An 18,671-nucleotide genomic window follows, 5' to 3' on the forward strand; every position below is an offset into this window, starting at 1 on the left:
AGAGTAAATCCCCACAAGAACTAAAGAATGCTGTGTCCTTGAGGGTTACCAGCAATTAGTCAAGCATCTCCCTTGGAGTAAAGGAGCTAATCGCCTGCAGGCACTGACCACGACGTCCAGTTTAAAGAAGTTGCTGTTCACGGGTCCACTGAGAATTCCTGCACCCATACATAGGGTACCGGACCCTTGCTGCAACCAATGCTTGTTGAAGTCTAGTTTGAACTCAAACGATATTGCAGACGACCAGCCGATGAGGGACATTAGCATAGAGAGTGACCCAGCTGTCCTGGTTTCCCCCCTTGCAGGTCCTGACCAACAGTGAGCGGCTTGAATCACAAGAGCCAGACGGCAACAAACACTCTCCACCGAGCTGTCGGGCCCTGAGGAAACATACTGCTTCCCCTTGCTCCCAGACCTGTCCCCAAGTCCCCATTTGCAACCTAGTTCTAACACCTCTGCACCCGGACTCACCAGGGCAGATAAGGCAGCTCTGCTGGTGGAACTTTGGTCCTTGTCCCTCTACCACATCAGGACCGAAAGGGGTCCCACTAAAAGGTATTCCAAGTGTATTTATGCAGTGAACGCTCTTTCTCCTATAGGAAAGCATTATGGGTAAAAACGCATTGGTGATTAACACTGCTAAAACTATAAAAAGTCTATTATGAAAAAGTATTTGCCTCTTTACGAAGTTCACATATATATATATATATATATATATATATATATATATATATATATATATATATATATACACATACACATATATATATACACATACACATATATACATACATACACATATATACATATATTAGGTAAACAAACGTCACAGCAGTCACGATGTAAAATGACGAGACGAACCCTGGAATCAGTGCTGGTTATTTTATTCTGCTCACCACCACACCACCATTACGCGTTTCGGCCGACCACGGCCTTGATCACATGACAACGTGCAGGGGCGTATGTGCTCAATTTAAAGTGCTAGTGCCAATTATTTTTACTACACATAGACAACATACTGTCGTAACTCATTGCTGCATGAATGCAAATAACTACAAGCCAGTCTGTTTACTACAACTGCTCATGAAATCAGTAGTCAAGCGAAAATCTTACTGTGTAAATACACATGTACCTATTAGTGGTTTCTCATAGAAATACATTGTATAAATACATAGATACATAAATATATAAAATTATGTATAAAAATACAAAAATATATATACCATATAAAATTAAATTGGTATATACATATATATCAAAATAAATGAAAACATTTTCAATCATGAATCTGAATATACACACAATTATCAATATAGCAGCAATTATATGAGATAACATTAATATATTAAATCCTACACAATAAAGGTTGCTTTACCATATTAAATATTAATTCAAATTTCTTTTCATATAAAATATCTATTATATCAAAACCACAATTTGACCTATCATGAGCGCTAAAGGCTTATGTGCAAAATCAGTAATAAATATTGGCATAAAAAGTAAGTGCTACCACAAGTGAATAATGCAATTAGCTAAAAATTATAATAATAGTAAAAACAATACTGTTCATAGGAAAATAGGAATGGAAGCGGACACCAAGTATGATTACCATTTTTTAAGTTAAATACATGAAAAAAGTTTCTGTTTACAGGTAAGTATGACAGTCTTCACCTGCATTAAGACCATTAGGGGTCTTAGTATCCAACAAAATGATAAGTCTGGTCTCAAGTCTACGCAACATTGCTTCACGGTCACCGCCTCTCCTCTGTGGAGGCACAGTATCGATTACAAAATACCTTAATTCAGATGGATTTTTACCGTGCAATTCATCAAAGTGCCTAGCCACTGGGTAAGCCATATCTCCATTTGTTATTGCCCTGAGGTGCTGCAGAATGCGTTTGTATACGTGTGGTCTCGTGCTACCAACATAGCGCAAACCACAGGGGCATTCCAACACGTACACCGCATATTCTTTACGGCATGTTAATTGGCATTTAATGGCCACAGGCTTACTGCTAAATGGAGTGGTATATTCTTTTCTGACTCCATTCTTGCACGCTTTACACAAAGCACATTTACGGAAACCTCTGCTAGCATCCAACCATGTTGTTGTGCTTCTGGTTTCAGGGCTACTAGAGACTAAACAATCACCCACACTTATGGCTCGTTTATAGGTGATGTTAGGGCTCTCTTTAACAAGATTACATAATACTGGGTCACTGGAAATCAATGTCCAGTTACTTTGATTATGTTTCTGATGACCTGATGTTGGTTGTTAAATGTTAGAATAAGCCGAGTCTCATTATTGGCAATTTTAGATGGCAAGGTTCTGTCTTGAGACAGACTAGACACCAATGCTGTTCTGTCTCTGGAATTAGCTCTGATAATGGCTTTATCTATGCAGTCCTGTGAGTATCCTCTCTTTAGAAATCTAAGTTTGCAAGCAAACTGCGCCTCCCTGCAATCACTTTCATCACTGCATATCCGTCTTATGCGGAGCATTTCTCCATAAGGGATACTCCTAATGAGATGTGTAGGGTGGTGGCTACCTGCGTGGAGGATACTGTTGCCGGCAGTTGGTTTCCGGTATAGCTTGGTTTCAAGTTTCCCCCTCCGGGAAAACACCTCTACATACAGAAAACACTGATGACTCACTAATCTGTGCCGTGAACTGCAAGTTAAGATTATTTACATTGAGCTGTGTGATAAAAGCCTTAGCATCACTAACTGACCCGTCCCAAATTACAAACAAGTCATCGATGTACCTGAGCCATCTCACTACCTTAGTCTGCATTATTTCAGTATAGCTTGGTATAAGGACCTGCTCCTCCCAGTACCCCATGTGCAAACAGGCGTAACTGGGAGAGAAGCAGGCCCCCATTGACACACCCCTCGTCTGTTGAAACAATTGCTTACCTAATAAGAAAAAGTTGTTGTCTAAGCACATAGAAATCATAGATAATATCATACGGGTGTGCTCAGCTAAGTCACTTGGTCTTGATTCCAGAAAATGTTGGACTGCACGCAGACCATCCCTATGAAAGATTCTGGTGTAAAGTGATGTTACTCCAAACAACAAGGGGCCCAAAGGGGATTTGGACTGGGTACAGGCTGCCCCCTACTCACTAGATTCCTCAAAACACTGTGCCTGCCCTTACAACAAGGTGAACTATCCCTTCACTTGGGTTTTTCAAACAATCTCAGTAGTGGGTATATCTTACTCCTACTACCAACTTCAGTGTCTCATGTCACTCTTTCTTTGCATATCCATGTCTAAAACCACATGTGTGTGCAAGCTAATTCCTTGTGCTATACTTCTCTCTTACTCTACCCTTCTCTGGTGAAAAAAGGGGAGGGGAGGTTGGCAACGCCTCACGGGAGCAACCACCAAGGGGGATTTGTCAAACTGGTTCTCGCTTGACTCCCCGCTTTATCATCATCAGCAGTTGCCAACCTTGAAAATAAAGGGGATAAAACTGTGCACAAAAAGAAACTCAGTGTAGTTATGTGAATGACCCACCTAAGTGATAGGGCCTAACCTCCAGGTTATGAGTTATAGGACCTATTCGGTTAAAAAGAACTGGGCTCCACTAGCACTTTCCACTTTATTCTTTGCCGTGTGCCTGTTCTAATAAAAACCAACATGTTTCATCGCCGCGTTATACATTACCGGCGATTTCATCAGGGTTGTGTCTGGGTCAGCGTACTTCTTGCACTTATCGTATTAATTTTCTCCCTTTATTGTACCTACATGCACATATGGAAATAAAAGTATAACACACACACACATATATTACAGTTCGGCCTTCGTAACTCAACAGGGTATGTTCTGCCACCATTACAGAAAACATTCTTATACATTACCAGGTAGCCTTATGTTGAGGTGCATACCAGGCTCCCGTAGAAGAAATTGCTGTTAAAAGAACCCCCTTTATCCATAAGTGGGTCCGCGTGTTCGCCCTTGGGTCGATATCTAAAAATCGAGTATGTTATAATTGAGTATGGTACTGTATAGTTTCTCAAAATTCTTCTCTAGAAAGCACATTTTTTGCCGTTTTCCTGTGCTCCTCCTGTTTCTCGGTATAGCTGCCCTTGCCTCTGCATGTACCGGCTGTGCTATCCCATAAAAACATTCTTTTGAATGACACTATTGCTCGTTGGCTGACACGAGCCTTGTGTTACAACCGCGGTCGGCAGTCGGTGCACTCAAATACTCCTGTGTTGTTACCCAGTGGAGCTAACTCATATTCATTTCCCTCTCTCGCCCACAGCGTCTATGTCCTCCTTACCGCTTGTGCAACCTGCTGTGGCCTCCGCTCACCGTACGCGCGGCTGTTATTTAGACCACCCCCCCCCCCCATGCGGCGCTTCCTGGTCACGTGACTGTTACGCTACGTGAAGGTGGCGTGATTACCTATGCTGGCGGGTCGGCCAGATTGGAATGGGGCCCTGAGTGCAGTGTGTATCTCTACAGTGCATATCACTCTGTCATATTTAACTTTAATCAGGCCCGTTATTAATTGGGGACATACGGATTGTTTATACTTTTAATGGATCAGATTCTGTCTTTCGTGTCAACGAATTTGAATTAATTACGCGTTCCGCGTTCCACTTATATATTCTGTATAGGGGTTGCTTATTGCTCTATATTTGTTACTGTGGACCTCGTAGTCTGTGGTCAAGTAGCTCTTGTCTCTCACTTTTGATGTAATGGAGATAATGTGTGCTTGCCTCCTGCACATTTTTCTTAGAGGTCTGTCTTTGTGTCATTACTATGTGCACTGGCATCAGTAATGTGATCAAATTCAATGAAATTTGTGCCATTCGATAGTATCGTTCAATCCCCGATCGTCTGTACATTCTTCAAAAATCCAGCGGGCTTCTTTTTTATGAAGGATGTTGTCCATGTTGTATTGGTGCCCTCGTACTGTTTCAATTACTATCCAACGCAGATCCCTGGGTTGGTGTTGATGGTTCACGAAATGCTGTACCAGCTTAGTTGTCAATTTCGGCGTTTTCAGGGTACTAAGATGCTCCTGGATCCTAATCTTTATTTTTCTAGAGGTTAATCCAATGTAATGTAGCTTACATGGGCAGGTAAGTCTGTAAATCACATTGGAGGTGTTGCAGTTGCTAAAGGTGTTCAAGTGCCATTCCTTCCCGCTGGTTCTGGTGAATGATTTCACTTTGCTTGTGAGCCCGCAAACTGTACAACTGCCGCACGGATAGTGCCCTGGTGGAATATTGGCTTCTTTCACCACCGGAGCTGCGCGCGAGTGGACCAATCGGTCTCTCAGGCTTGAGGATCTTTTGGAGGCGAACCTGGGTTGTGGCATTTGCTTCAGGCTGGTGTCTAGTATGTGCCAATGTTTCTTGATTATTTGGCGAATCTTGGTAGATTGGGGGCCAAAGGTGGTAACAACTGGTATACATTCTTTCTTTTCTCTGATTTGCTTCGTGAGTAAGGCTTCTCTAGGGGTGTTCAATGCCTGTTTGCATGCTTGTTTCACTATTTTGGTAGGATAAGCACGGTAAGTTAATTTTGCTGCCAGATCTTCTGACTGTTCGAGGTAGCTAGCTGTCGTGGTACAGTTTCTTCGGTACCTCAAACTGTCCTACCGAGAGATTGTCCCGGAGGGCTCTTGGGTGGAATGATCTGTAATGCAACAAAGAGTTCTTGTCCGTGGGCTTCTGATGAACCGTCGTTATCAATGTGTTCTCTGTTGCATGTATGTCCAGATCCAAGTAGGTGGCCTTCCGTCGGTCTATGTTCCAGGTAAATCGAAGGCACTGGTCCAGATTATTGAGCCAGGTGAGGAACTGGTCCAACTCATCCGCAGTTCCCCTCCAAATACACAGGATGTCATCAATATATCTCTTCCAGAGGACAATGTTCCTCTGGAAGAGATTAGATTCATGATGGATATAATTAGTCTCGAATTGCCCGACGTAAATACACGCCAGGCTAGGGGCAAACGTGGCTCCCATCGAGGTCCCCGATGTCTGGGGGTACAGTTGATTTTTGTACATGAAGAAATTGCAGGTAAGTGCCAGTTCTATGCACTGGAGCACGAACGTTGGTGTCGTGTCATAAAACCATTCACATTGCCCCAGGGCACGAGCTGCTGCCACCAGCGTCGCCTCCTGGGGTATGTTGGTATACAGTGACTATGTCAATTGTCACTAGGAACTGTTCCTCTGGGTTGTAAGTAGTTGTTTCCAGGTACCGTAGGATGTCTGTGGTATCCTGCACATAGGACGGTTGTGTTACTACGCATTCACGTAAGAAGAAGTCCGCGAACTGCGATAGTGGCTCGAGTATCGAATTTATACCCGATACTATCGGGCGCCCAGGGGAGGGGGTCGCTGAGCCTTGTGGATTTTTGGCACTATATAAAAGGCCGGAACCCTGGGGGATGGGTTAATCAGGAATTCTGCCTCTTTTGCCGTTATCCATTTCTTCTCTTTTGCCATTGTGACTAGTTGTTGGATGGTTGTTTTTAGCTCTTCAGTTGGATCTCGTGAGAGAGGGTGATAATGTTCTCTTACCCCCAATAATCTGGTAATTTCTGCCTCATAGTCTGTGGTGTTCATCACCACCACCGCTCCGCCCTTATCCGCCGGTTTAATGGTGATAGAGCTGTTGATCTGTAGTGATTTGATAGCCTTCCAATCCGTTTGTGACATGTTGCTGTGTGTCATCTTGAGCTGTTTTTGTTCAAGTTCTGTGATCTCTTTAAGAACTTTTTGTTCAAATACTGTGAACTCTGGTCCCACTTGGTGATTCGCAGGGGTGAAAGTTGAAGGACGACGTAAGTCTGTACTAAAAGATTCAGACATCGGTGGTTGTTCCTTTCCTTCAAAAAACTTATGGAGTTTGATTTTTCGGAAAACCCCATTAAGTTCTCCCCTTAACTGGAAACTGTCATGTCGTGGGGTGGGGACAAACCCCAAGCCTTTGTTTAAGACTCTCGTCTCTTCCTTTGTTAGTGGCTGGTCTGAAAGATTCACCACTATATTTGTTTCCATGTTTATATCATAGTTCGCCCCCTGCTGCGGGTGATTCTGGGCGAGTTCATGGGTCGTGTGGCGTTTGGAATGTGGCGTGCTCGCCCCCTTCCTCTGCCTCTCATGTTCCCTCCTCTCTGGTTGTGGGGACATTGATCTAAAAAAGCCCTGAACATTGCTCCTAAGTCCTGGTCGGTATTGATTTCTGGATTGAACCTGACTCGAGTGTTGCTCTGCTGTTGGGGAGCCGTTTGTTCATCCTCTTCGCTGCTCGTGTTATCAAAGGCCCAGTGGTTGGGGGTTCTCCTCTCTTGTGGTCTACCTCCCCTGCCTCTTTGGTATCCTATATTCTGGTTGGGGGTTTGTTGGTAGTACTCATACTCCGTGTAGGGGAAGGCCCACCCATGGCTAAACCTCTCGAGATTGCGCCTCAATCCCCTGATCTTCTGATTCACCATGTATGCCTGGTATTCACCCAGGTCAGTTTGTATCTTACTCAGCTGGTCCTTTGCATCTAGAATTGTTGTATCATTTTTTATAGTGGTTTCTAGATTCAGTATCTCTGTGAGCAACTCTTCACTGAGTCGTTTCGCAGTGTTGATTATGAGGATAAGCCAGTCCCGGGTACACTTGTTAGCTATGTAGCTCCAGTCCACCCGGAACTGCTTATCCTCCAGGAAAATCTTTGGTTCCAATCTGACTAGAAGGCTAGCATGTGCTGCCCCTGCCCGTAAGTACTCTGTCATAAGTGCTCCATGTAGAGCTATTCTAATCTGACGTTTCCTCAGTGCAGATAATTTTTCCCACTCATCTCGCACTTGATTTGTACCCCCCAGTGGAGTATCAGGCAGTAGCGATGGACCTGCCAGGATTGATGTGATGTGATCCGTGAATGCTAAGCAAAAATTTGCCATTCTGGATTGTGAGAACGGTGTCCGAACACCAGCTTGAGTCACCGGCTGCTAAAAAAACACAGGTTGCGTTGAGGTATCCTACTTGCCAACCCGTGTCTATATTGAAGACCTATTTTTTCTATATATTAAGTCCTGTGGCCCTCACGGCTAGGCTGCCGTACATACTACTCCAAACAACAAGGGGCCCAAAGGGGATTTGGACTGGGTACAGGCTGCCCCCTACTCACTAGACTCCTCAAAGCACTGTGCCTGCCCTTACAACAAGGTGAACTATCCCTTCACTTGGGTTATTCAAACAATCTCAGTAGTGGGTATATCTTACTCCTACTACCAACTTCAGTGTCTCATGTCACTCTTTCTTTGCATAGTGATGTTACATCAAGAGAAATTAACAAGTAACTTGGTTTCCATTCAACATCCTTTATCTTATTCAAAAAATCCCCTGTATCAAGTACAAATGAAGGTAAAGTCCTAACAAACTCCTGCAAGAAAAAGTCAACGTATTTGCTCACATTTTCTAAAATACTGTTGCTTGCGGAGATGATAGGACCAGGTGGAATTGCACTGTTCTTTTGTATTTTAGGAATGAAATATGCAACAGGTGTTACAGGATTTTCCTTTTTCATGAACTTATATTCATCCATTGAAATGATACCTGTGCTGCGCCATGCCATCAATTTGGAATAGATAATGCCTATAGCTTGTTGAACTTGATTGGCATCTGTTCGTTGATAGCATGCTCGATCATTCAATTGTTCCAATGCAATTTCCATGTACATTTTTAGAGGCCAAAGAACAACGGTTCCTCCTTTATCGGATTGCCGAATTACAATTTTCGGATTAGCATGTAGTTTATTCATGAGTTGATGATACTCAAGGTCTCGATAATAGTGTTTATTAGAAAAAGTACTTCTTTTCAAAAATAGTGTTTTTAAATCCTGGGAGACTTTCATGAAAGAGGTCAACGTTGTCTTTCAACATCATCGGGCAAAATTTGGACTTGGGTTTGAAGGTGGTTGTTATTGATGTAGTGTTCATACCTACAGATGGATTCAGTAAAGGTAAGTCAGAGTTGTTTCCAATTTCAATCATTTCTTGTAGCAAGATAGACTCATCTGAAGTTGCAATTGCAGGTTGAGTAGACTGGACATACTCAGCTGTTGGTTGAGTCCTTTTATGCAAGCTGTGATATTTCTTCAATTTGAGCTTGCGCACGTATTTAAAAAGGTCTATTTTAGTTCCAGCATAGTCGAAATTCGATTTCGCGCTATAAGACAAGCCCAAGGAGAGTATGGACAATTCTTTTGGAGTCAGTTGTGTATCAGTGAGGTTGATTACAGTCTGTGATTCATCAGATCCCTGACTCATCTGCGATTCCACTGTTTGCGCGTTTTCTTTACCTTGTTGTTCCCTTCTGCGGCGCAGATTGCACCGCCTCCTAGCTGCCCGTTTTGTGGTTGCGTTTTCTTTGCGTTCGCACCTTGGGCACTTGAACAGAGGGTCTCCCTGCGATCCCGCTGGACTACCTCGATTTCTTGTGCCAGGGTAAACTTGCGAAACCCCACTCTCCGGGTACGGGCTTGCTCATTGTCTGACTCACTGTCTATATTGGAGCTGCCGTCTGATCTAGTTGTTGCTTCATTTGCAGCTACCTGAGACGTTTGTGATGTTGGTTGTGCATTGCCTGCTGGTGTAACTTGCGCTGATTTTTTGATATTATCATACTTTTTGGCAAATGTAAAGATTTGTCCGTGCTCATAATCAAGGCAATCCCTCTGAAATTTATAGGCCTTACGCCGCTTGATTATGTCTTCCTCTCTTTTTAGTCGGACTGCCATATCTTCACGATATTTTGTAATTAGAGGAGAGCTCGGTAATTTATCAATTTCTTCGTTTAGTCTATCGATTTCCACCAGTAATTTAGCCCCATCAGTCTCTGCATACTGCACAAGTATAGTCATAAGTTTCTTGGAATATTCCAGATTACACTCAGTCCAATCTGCAAGCATGTGAGGGTCGGGGTTTTCATATGATGGCGCAAGCATATTTCTCAGGCCACGTGGGACCCTCCCGACCTCCAAATAACCAGTGAGCGAACAATGTTCCCACCACTTTGATTGCTCGGCCTTGCTGGCCTTCTCTAGCGCCTTAAGTAGATCTTTTGTGTTGCTATGCGTTTCTTGAGATGAACTAGCCGTTGTGCTGGCAGCCGACCCCCCAGCCGGGGAGTCAGTAAACATACTTTTCGCCGCTTCCATTCGCCCCTGCAACGTGTCGGTATACATACACACACCTAAGTCATTTTTCTAAATTGGTGTAGACCTCCTATTTTGAGTGTGAGCATCATTTATTGACTAGGTGTGTGCAACAAATTTCTAACACTCCTCTCTTATAAGCCTATGGCTGCTCGACCACACTAGAAAGAGCACACCCCGTCCACTCATAAGTGATACTTGGACTCTTTACACAGCATACCTCTTTTTGGAATATATAAAGAGCCCACTTCCTACATGAACCAACTGAGTTATCAGTTTATAGGAGATAAACTTAAGGATACTCACCTTTGGGACCGGCCACGCACTTGCATATAAAAGGACATGAGCACATGTTTCTTTTTGTTTAGCAATCAGAGTTGGATCGGTAGTGGTGTATGGGAGGGCATTTAGAATCGGTGTGTGGGGAAGCTACATGGTTGCGAGTGGGGGAAGCTACATGGAGAGAGGAAGGAAACAAAATGGTAGAAGAAAATGGAGCAATGAAAAGCTAACATATGGGCACACAACATTGAGCTGGGGTGGCAAAAATACATGGTGAGAGAAAGAACAATGTAAGTATGGAGTATATTTGACGCCAAATGGCACACTGGTGTGTTCTTGATACCATATGGGTGGCCTTTCTGCCCTAGTTGGGAGGGGGGGGGAGGGGACGGGGAGGCAGAAAACCTTACTAGGCACCAGGGATTTATTTATTTTTCAGGGGGGAGGGGGGGGGGGGGGGAGACACATTTCGGTCTGTTATTTTCTGCCCCACCTGGGGGGCAGATTGGCCTGGCAGATAACTTCCCCCGATCCTTTAAGCTAGATCACCCCCCATTTTTTTCATCAGCCCTATTTGAAGGCCCATCAGGTAGATTGACCATTTGGGTAGTGACATAGCGTGTTAGAATGTGAATGGTTTTATTTCTTGTGATTGCAATATTAATGCTTTATTTCTCCCTTGTTGTTCTTGTTCAAGGCTTGCACGCGAGTGAGGTACTATTTTTATCAGGAGACCTGGGGGGACGCTGGGTGGATCCACACACATTTCAAAACTTTCCACCACACAAATGTGAGGAAAATGAGGTTTGACAAATTTTAACGTTTCCAAGGGATTCTGGGTAACAGAACCTGGTGAGATCCAGTTAAGTCACCCCATCCTGGATTCCCCTTGGTGTCCAGTTTTCAAAAATGTATAGGTTGGCTAGGTTTCCCTAGGTGCCGGCAGAGCTAGGGTTCAAAGTCTACAGTAGGCCACTTTGCAAAAAAAAAAAAAAGTCAGTTTTCACTGTGAAAATGTGGTGTGTCCATGTTGCGTTTTGGGCAGTTTCCGGTTGTGTGCACTAGGTCTACCCACACAAGTGAGGTACCATTTTTATCGGGAGACTTCGGATAACACAGAACTGTAGAACAACTGTTATTACCTATTGACTTTCGATGCATTTCTGCCTTCCAAATTAAAGACAAAGTGTTAAAAAAAAGTCATTTAGAAAAATTACCTATAATTCTCATGCTAGTATGGGTACTCCTAATTTCGGAAATGTGCAAATATCAGATCATACAGATTTTCCATGTATATATTTTCCCAAATTAACTGCAATATACCCGGTACATAATAACAAACCATTACAAGACGCTGCTCAGTTATTGGCTCTGCGTTCTTGGTGAACCTACAAGTCCTATATATCCCCACAAACAGAAAGGTCCAGCGGAAAGAGGCCTGGCAGTGAAGGGGCCAAAACTGCACTTAGATGCTGCAATGGCAGGTCTGAGACATGTATACAGGACTACTTATGTGGGTGGCACAATCAGTGCTGCCGGCCAACTAGAGGCATTTGATTTACACGCCCTGGGCACATCTGGTTCACTTTACTAAGGACTTACTAGAATGTACTGACTAGAATGTACTGATACATAAACAAGCTCAAAACTCAATACTCATTCGCTAATACTGAGCCGCTGACTTAGTCCACTAGTAAGATTAGATTAAATGTGTCCCCATTTACAAAGGGCATTACACAGTAGGGTGGGAGGGAACCCTACTGCCAAAGACTCGTACCAGGAATAGTCTGCTCCTAGTATGCAACTGCCCAGTTGAAGGCATATACTCTTCACAGTTACACTTTTTAGTATTTACCTTATCTTGATGGAATATCCCTGTGAAAACACCACAGGGCTTAATTTGATCTTGCAACATTCGGGCACTGCCCCTCATAATATGGCCCAGGTGAGACAGAATACATTAATCAGAAATAACCACGCAGCTCACCGTCATCATCACTGTACTGATCAGAGTCAGTGTTGCCGTTCTGTTTGGATTCTTCAGCTGTTGAAGAAACGGCTTGTGGAGGAGGTGGTACATCTGAATCCTCTTTCAATTTCAGTAGTTTCTTCTCATACACCTTTCTCGTCGATCCTTGGCCAGGAAACAGTCAAAATTAGATAATTGCTTATAGAAACACACTAGAAAAAAGTATTTAAGTCATTGAAAAAGCGCCTACAATAAAAATTATGCACTGAACATAAAATAGATATTTTTTTAAGTATATTGTTTACCCTAAATATCTTCTCAATACATAGTATAAATATACTACTACATATTAAGCAAGCAATGAAAGATTTTAAAGATGTTCAAGAAAACCAATAAAGCAGAGGAAAAAATAAAAGCTAATGCTGATAAAGAAAACACCAATGAAATAAATGAACTACAGTAAACTACAGGTTTCCACAACAAGGATTATTTACATTTAAACAGAATTTAAAGAGAATTCACTTGGTGGAAAATAACCACAACCAATGACGACCAATCATTTGAAAAGAACGCACGGTGGATAAGGGTTTTTGGCATATGTCAAAAATGAAGTTTGTGGCTCAAAACTATGAATAAATAAAAAAGATAAACTCCATGCTCCAGATTTCTAAGACAATTTAAGGTCTTTATCGGAGTAAGGGGCTGGACTAGCCAGGTCAAAGAAATAGGCGCAATCCATTCAGAGTGGCTGCTGGTGGGCCTATGATGTGGGACACTGTGCCATCCCTAGCACGGACGGTCCAATTTTTTTTTTAAATAAATACAAAAAAACTCTACTCAAAGTGCAAGACGTCGAACCACACACTTCAAATCAATCCATATATTTGTACGTTGTACCAGCCACAGTCTCCAGACTGGCCTTAACACGTAGTTGGGGGGTGGGGGGGGGGGGGTGCCTGATCAGGTGAAACCTTGCAGTTTGATATGTCTATCTGGACATGCTGGAGATTTAGAGTGGAGTTGTAAAGTGATTGGTCCAAAAGTTAACTTGTTTCCATTCACAGTTCATACCTTTTCAGGTCGGGATTTTTGCATAAGGAGATGCGCAAGACTTTAGTGTTTGTCAGGTGGTATGAAAATCCATGTACCATCAGAGTTGCACAGGCTTGTTGGCATGCTGGTAGTGTGAAACAAATAAGGAAAGGCTGAGAGCTAATAAATGCCGATAGGGGGGGAGAAAATCAAATCGAAATGAATAAGTTGCTGCAAAGTGCTGAAATTTTCCATAAAATCACAAGCCGAGACTTGGTTAATCACCTCTGAACTGCAGGCTTTATTTTGACTTACCCTGCCAAATCACAATGAAGTAGAAATTTAAACCTACTTTTTCTTTACCTGGCATTTGCAAGGAACTGTTTTTCTGAGAAAACCCCATCAAAATACAGATGAAGACCCAGCACATCCGCTTGCCACACGCCAACCCTTAAATGGGGCCAACAAGATTAATAGAAAGGATTTCAGTCTGCTCTCTTCATGCGTAGCGTTTTGCTTTCATCCAACACACCATACAGCAAGTAGCGAGCCCACATCAGCCTTTCTGTACGAGTGACTAATCTGACGAATCACAAGGTCATCAAAACAGGAAATCTGCAGTTCCATTGCGGGCTTGAAGGACAACCTATGCTCTTTCAAAAATATTTTTCAAATGTTTCTTTCCTGCACAGCGCTACCTGACTGCTTGCTTTTCTGGATATGCCTGCATATATCATTATTTATTGTTCACCAAAACCATTCCAAGACATTCAATTGTGCGTGCCATGTATGTACAGAGGCACTCATCTTGGAATGTGTACAATCAAGGGGATCCTTAAAGATTTTAGGTATAACAAAAATAATTTAAAAGCTTGGCATTGGAAAAGCGGAATGGTTGGCGGATTAGCCATCATTCACAAGTCCACCCTCCAGGCCCACACCCTCGCAGACTCCAACTCCGCCTTACACCTCCACTTCCGGATCCACACCGACCCCACCACCACTCCATCGCTGACCTCGCCAGCACCCACGCCCTCACTTCCACGGACTACATCCTCCTCGGGGACCTGAACTTTCACCTCGAGAACAACAATGACGCCAACTCCGCCAACCTTGGCCTCCGACAACTAGTCACCGAACCTACCCACGTCGCCGGCCACACGCTCGACCCAGTCTTCTCCACAAGCACCCACATCGCCTTCAACCACACCACCGAACTCCACTGGACCGACCACCGCTGCTTCCACTTCAAGAAACCAACCACGCACCACAGCACCTAACAACTGACTCACCGCTGCTGGGGCAAAGTCATCGAAGACCAGCTGACCTCCACCCCCACCAAGAACACGCCGGCCGACCCCAACGACAGACTCCGCCGCCCGAAATTTCAGACAGTGGATAGACAACTGCGCCAACACCCTCGCCCTGCTCAAGAAACCCCCCACCATCAACCACTACAGCAAGAAAGCCGCCTGGTTCACCAAAGAACTGCAAACCTCCAAACGCACATGTCGGAAACTGGAAAAGAAATGGCTCCACAACAGCACACCAGACAACCACACAGCCCACAAGGACGCCATCCGCAAACATCACCACCTCATCAGAACAGCCAAGAGATCTTCCTTCAAAGCCCGCCTAGACAACAACGCACACGACCGCAAAGAGCTCTTCAACATAGTGAAGGAACTCTCCAACCCCAGCACCAACACAGACATCCCGCCCTCGCAAGATCTGTGCGACTCACTGGCCACCTTCTTCAATTACAAGATCGCCGACATCCACCTCGACAGACCCCACCCCGAACGCCACCTGCACCAACCAGCTATCCTCCTGGTCACACGTCAACGACGACGAGACACGCAAGGTTATGAACTCCATCCACTCAGGATCTCTGTCAGACCCCTGCCCACACCACGTTTTCAACAAAGCAGATGCAACCATCGCACCCCAACTATGGAAGGTCGTTAACATCTCCTTCGACACAGCTACATTCCCCAAAGCTGGAACCACGCCGAAATAAACGCCCTCTTCAAAAAGCCCAAGGCGGACCCCAAAGACCTCAAGAACTTCCGGTCCATCTCCCAGTTACCCTTCCCGGCAAAGGTCATCGAGAAAATCGGCAACATACAGCTGACCCACCACCTCGAGGACAACAACATCCTAGACCCATCCCAGTCCAGATTCAGACGTAACCACAGCACCGAAACAGCTCTCATCGCCGCCACAGACGACATAAGGTGCCAACTCGCCTGAGGCTTGAGCCGGGCACTCGTTTTTTAACCTGAAACTATCATTGTACTGCCAGCACTTGCCCTGTGTGTCCGCTCCCCCCCCCCCATCTCCAGCGCGCCGTTTTTAAATTGCGACGCTTTAATCTCACCGATTGAAGGGTGTTGATTTAATTTTAAAAATTGCATTTGCACTTTACATTTACCTACCTAGCTGACGCTGCCTCCCCCCAGAGTTTCCGGCCGATTTTAGGGCTGGGATTACTGGGACTCGGGTGGAAGTGATTACGGCGGCCATCTTGGGTGAGTCACGTGTATAAAACCATCTGGCCATGGCCCCGCGCAGCGGACGCGCCGCATTCGCGCCGGAGTCAAGCTAGAGTCCAGCCCGGCTGCGCCCGTCCGCGCTGAGGACGTGCTGCAGTACGGGTTGAGTAAGGGGAATCCAGAGTTCACCACCAAGGTAACTCATTCATATACCATCAAAGATTTGCTTGCTATGAAACCCAGCTCGCCCTCTTGTCATCATAGGCATACCCCGGAAGCTCTACTAGAAGGATATTCATGTGGTATATGTATACTAGCAGTACCTATTGTACTCACCACCTCTAGTACAGAGCTCTCTATGAAAGAGCATTCTACAAGAGAATGTAGGCGAAATTACAAAAATATCTCCAATGACTCCCTTGCCCCGTTTTTTGGAACCCTTTCCCCGACGCCAGACCCAGAGAAGGCTGCTTCGGAACTAGCCAACTGCATCTCTGGGGCTGTGGATATCTTATCTCCTGCCACCCCTAGGTATGCTGCGAGGCGTAAACCTTCTGCCCCGTGGTTTGGAGAGCAACTTAGGTTGATGAGACAAGGATGTAGAAGACAGGAAAGAAAGTGGAGGAGGACATGGGACATTAAGGATAGAGAGCTGTACAAAAGTACACTAAAGATATATAAGGCCTCAGTCATTAAAACCAAACAAGACCACTTCTCCAACATTACCACATCCTTGACATCATCTAGGGAACTCTTCAAAATCGTAGATTCCCTCTGTTCATTGCAGGCACCTGATCCTATAATAGGCTCCCAGGAGCTTTGTGACAACATCTCAAGCTTCTTTTATACGAAAATTTGAGACATCTCCAAGCAATTGGAAGAACAGAGGAAGCTCCTGGGAACACATATAGCCACTGATTTGTCTATTTTAGAAACATGGTCAAAGGATCCTGATAAGACCCTTACCAATTTCCCTCCTGTCACTCTTGAAAATCTTAACCTCCTGTTGAATAAGACGAAGTCCTCCTCTCCCTTAGATCCATGTCCGCTTAAAACTCTGAAGGAATGCAGGGACACCTTCCTTCCCCATATCCTGGAGGTCATGAATAGTGCTTTAGAGCACGGGGTATTCCCCTCGGCCTGGAAGAGGGCCATTGTTAGGCCATTACTTAAGAAACCCTCCTTGGATCCTGCGGTGCTAAAAAACTTTAGACCGATTTCTCTACTACCTGCCCCAGCCAAAATGCTCGAGATACACCTGAACCATCATCTGTCTACCTTCCTTGACTCCTCTGGATTCCTTGATCAGACTCAACATGGGTTCAGGAAACTACACAGCACTGAGTCTGCACTCACTGTTGTGACCAACAACATCAGGATGAAGGTAGACAAAGGACAAACCACGATGTTGGTCTTATTGGATCTGAACGCTGCATTCGACACCCTTTCTCCCTCAGTCTTAACATCTCGACTGAGGGAGCTGGGGGTGGAGGGGCCCGCCCTTAACCTTCTATCCTCCTTCTTGGAGCTTAGGGAGCAGAGGGTCCAAATGGGCAAATACCTCTCCCCTGTAAAGTCGTTGCAATGTGGGGTGCCACATGGGTCGGCTTTAAGTCCGACCCTATTCAACATATATGTGGCCCCACTTGCTAGACTAGTAAGATCTTTGGGGATGGAGGTAGTGTCGTATGCAGACGACACTCAGATCATGGTGTCCCTGTCACGGTCTGTCAGCATCACAGCGTTCAGCTTCAGGAGTTGCATGCAATCAGTTGCCGATTGGATGACGGTCAATTCCTTGAAGCTGAATGGCGATAAGACCGAGGTGCTGATATTCGGAAAGGACAGGGACGCCTGGTCGAGTGAATGGTGGCCGGCATCACTGGGAACCTGCCCGACCCCCTCACAGTCGGCTAGAAACCTGGGGGTCGTCTTTGACATCGAGCTGGCCATGAGCCTACAGATCAATAGAACTGTTGCTACCTGCTGGGGAGTTCTAAAAATCCTACGCAGAATTGCCAACTACTTATCCCCGCAGGCAAGAAAACAAACAGTGGTGGCATTGGTTGGATCTCGATTAGATTATTGCAATGCGCTATACACTGAGATTAACAAGGAACTGGTACATCGCCTGCAAGTAACACAGAATGCAGCAGCGAGATTTGTTCTGGACCTCCCTTGCTCCGCCTCCGCCACGTTAGCCAGGAAGAATCTTCATTGGTTACCCATTGAGCAACACATTTCTTTTAAAATTACTTGCCTAGTCCATAAGGCCCTTACAGCAGGACTGACCGATGGACTGAGATCTCTGCTTTCCAATTATATACCCAGCAGATGTCTCAGATCTCCTCAACTGAATCTCCTGGTTATCTCCCGCACAAAAAAGACAAGATGGGGAGGCATAGCCTTTATATTAGTGGCCCCTCGACTATGGAACGCTCTTCCTTGCGAGCTCAAGACCCTTTCATCCCTGCCCCTCTTTAAGAGAGCTCTCAAGACCTGGTATTTTGAGAAAGCCTATTATTAATCAATGTATGGTTATGCAATATATTATGTTAGGCGCCTTGATGCCCATTGGGCTAAGTTCTGCGCGTTATAAATTTATTTTCATTTCATTTCAACTAGACAACAGCGAAACTTCAGCCCTCATCCTCCTGGACCTGTCAGCTGCCTTCGACATGGTCTGCCACTGCACACTAAGAACACACCTCCAAGA

At 44.8% G+C, this 18,671-nt stretch overlaps 1 protein-coding gene across 9 annotated transcripts in view; it reads right to left on the reverse strand.

Moving 5' to 3' along the window:
• Positions 1-18,671, reverse strand: part of TMPO (thymopoietin) — a 134,510-nt gene that overhangs the window by 58,311 nt on the left and 57,528 nt on the right. For all 9 annotated transcript variants that reach the window (XM_078677978.1, XM_078677981.1, XM_078677976.1 and 6 more), the window contains exon 3: positions 12,447-12,593. In XM_078677978.1, the coding sequence (XP_078534104.1) occupies positions 12,447-12,593 (147 nt within the window). The remainder of the gene's footprint in view (positions 1-12,446; positions 12,594-18,671) is intronic.

Source organism: Lissotriton helveticus, chromosome 1_1 (genome assembly GCF_964261635.1).
Source record: "Lissotriton helveticus chromosome 1_1, aLisHel1.1, whole genome shotgun sequence".
In the NCBI taxonomy this organism is placed as follows: Eukaryota; Metazoa; Chordata; class Amphibia; order Caudata; family Salamandridae; genus Lissotriton; species Lissotriton helveticus.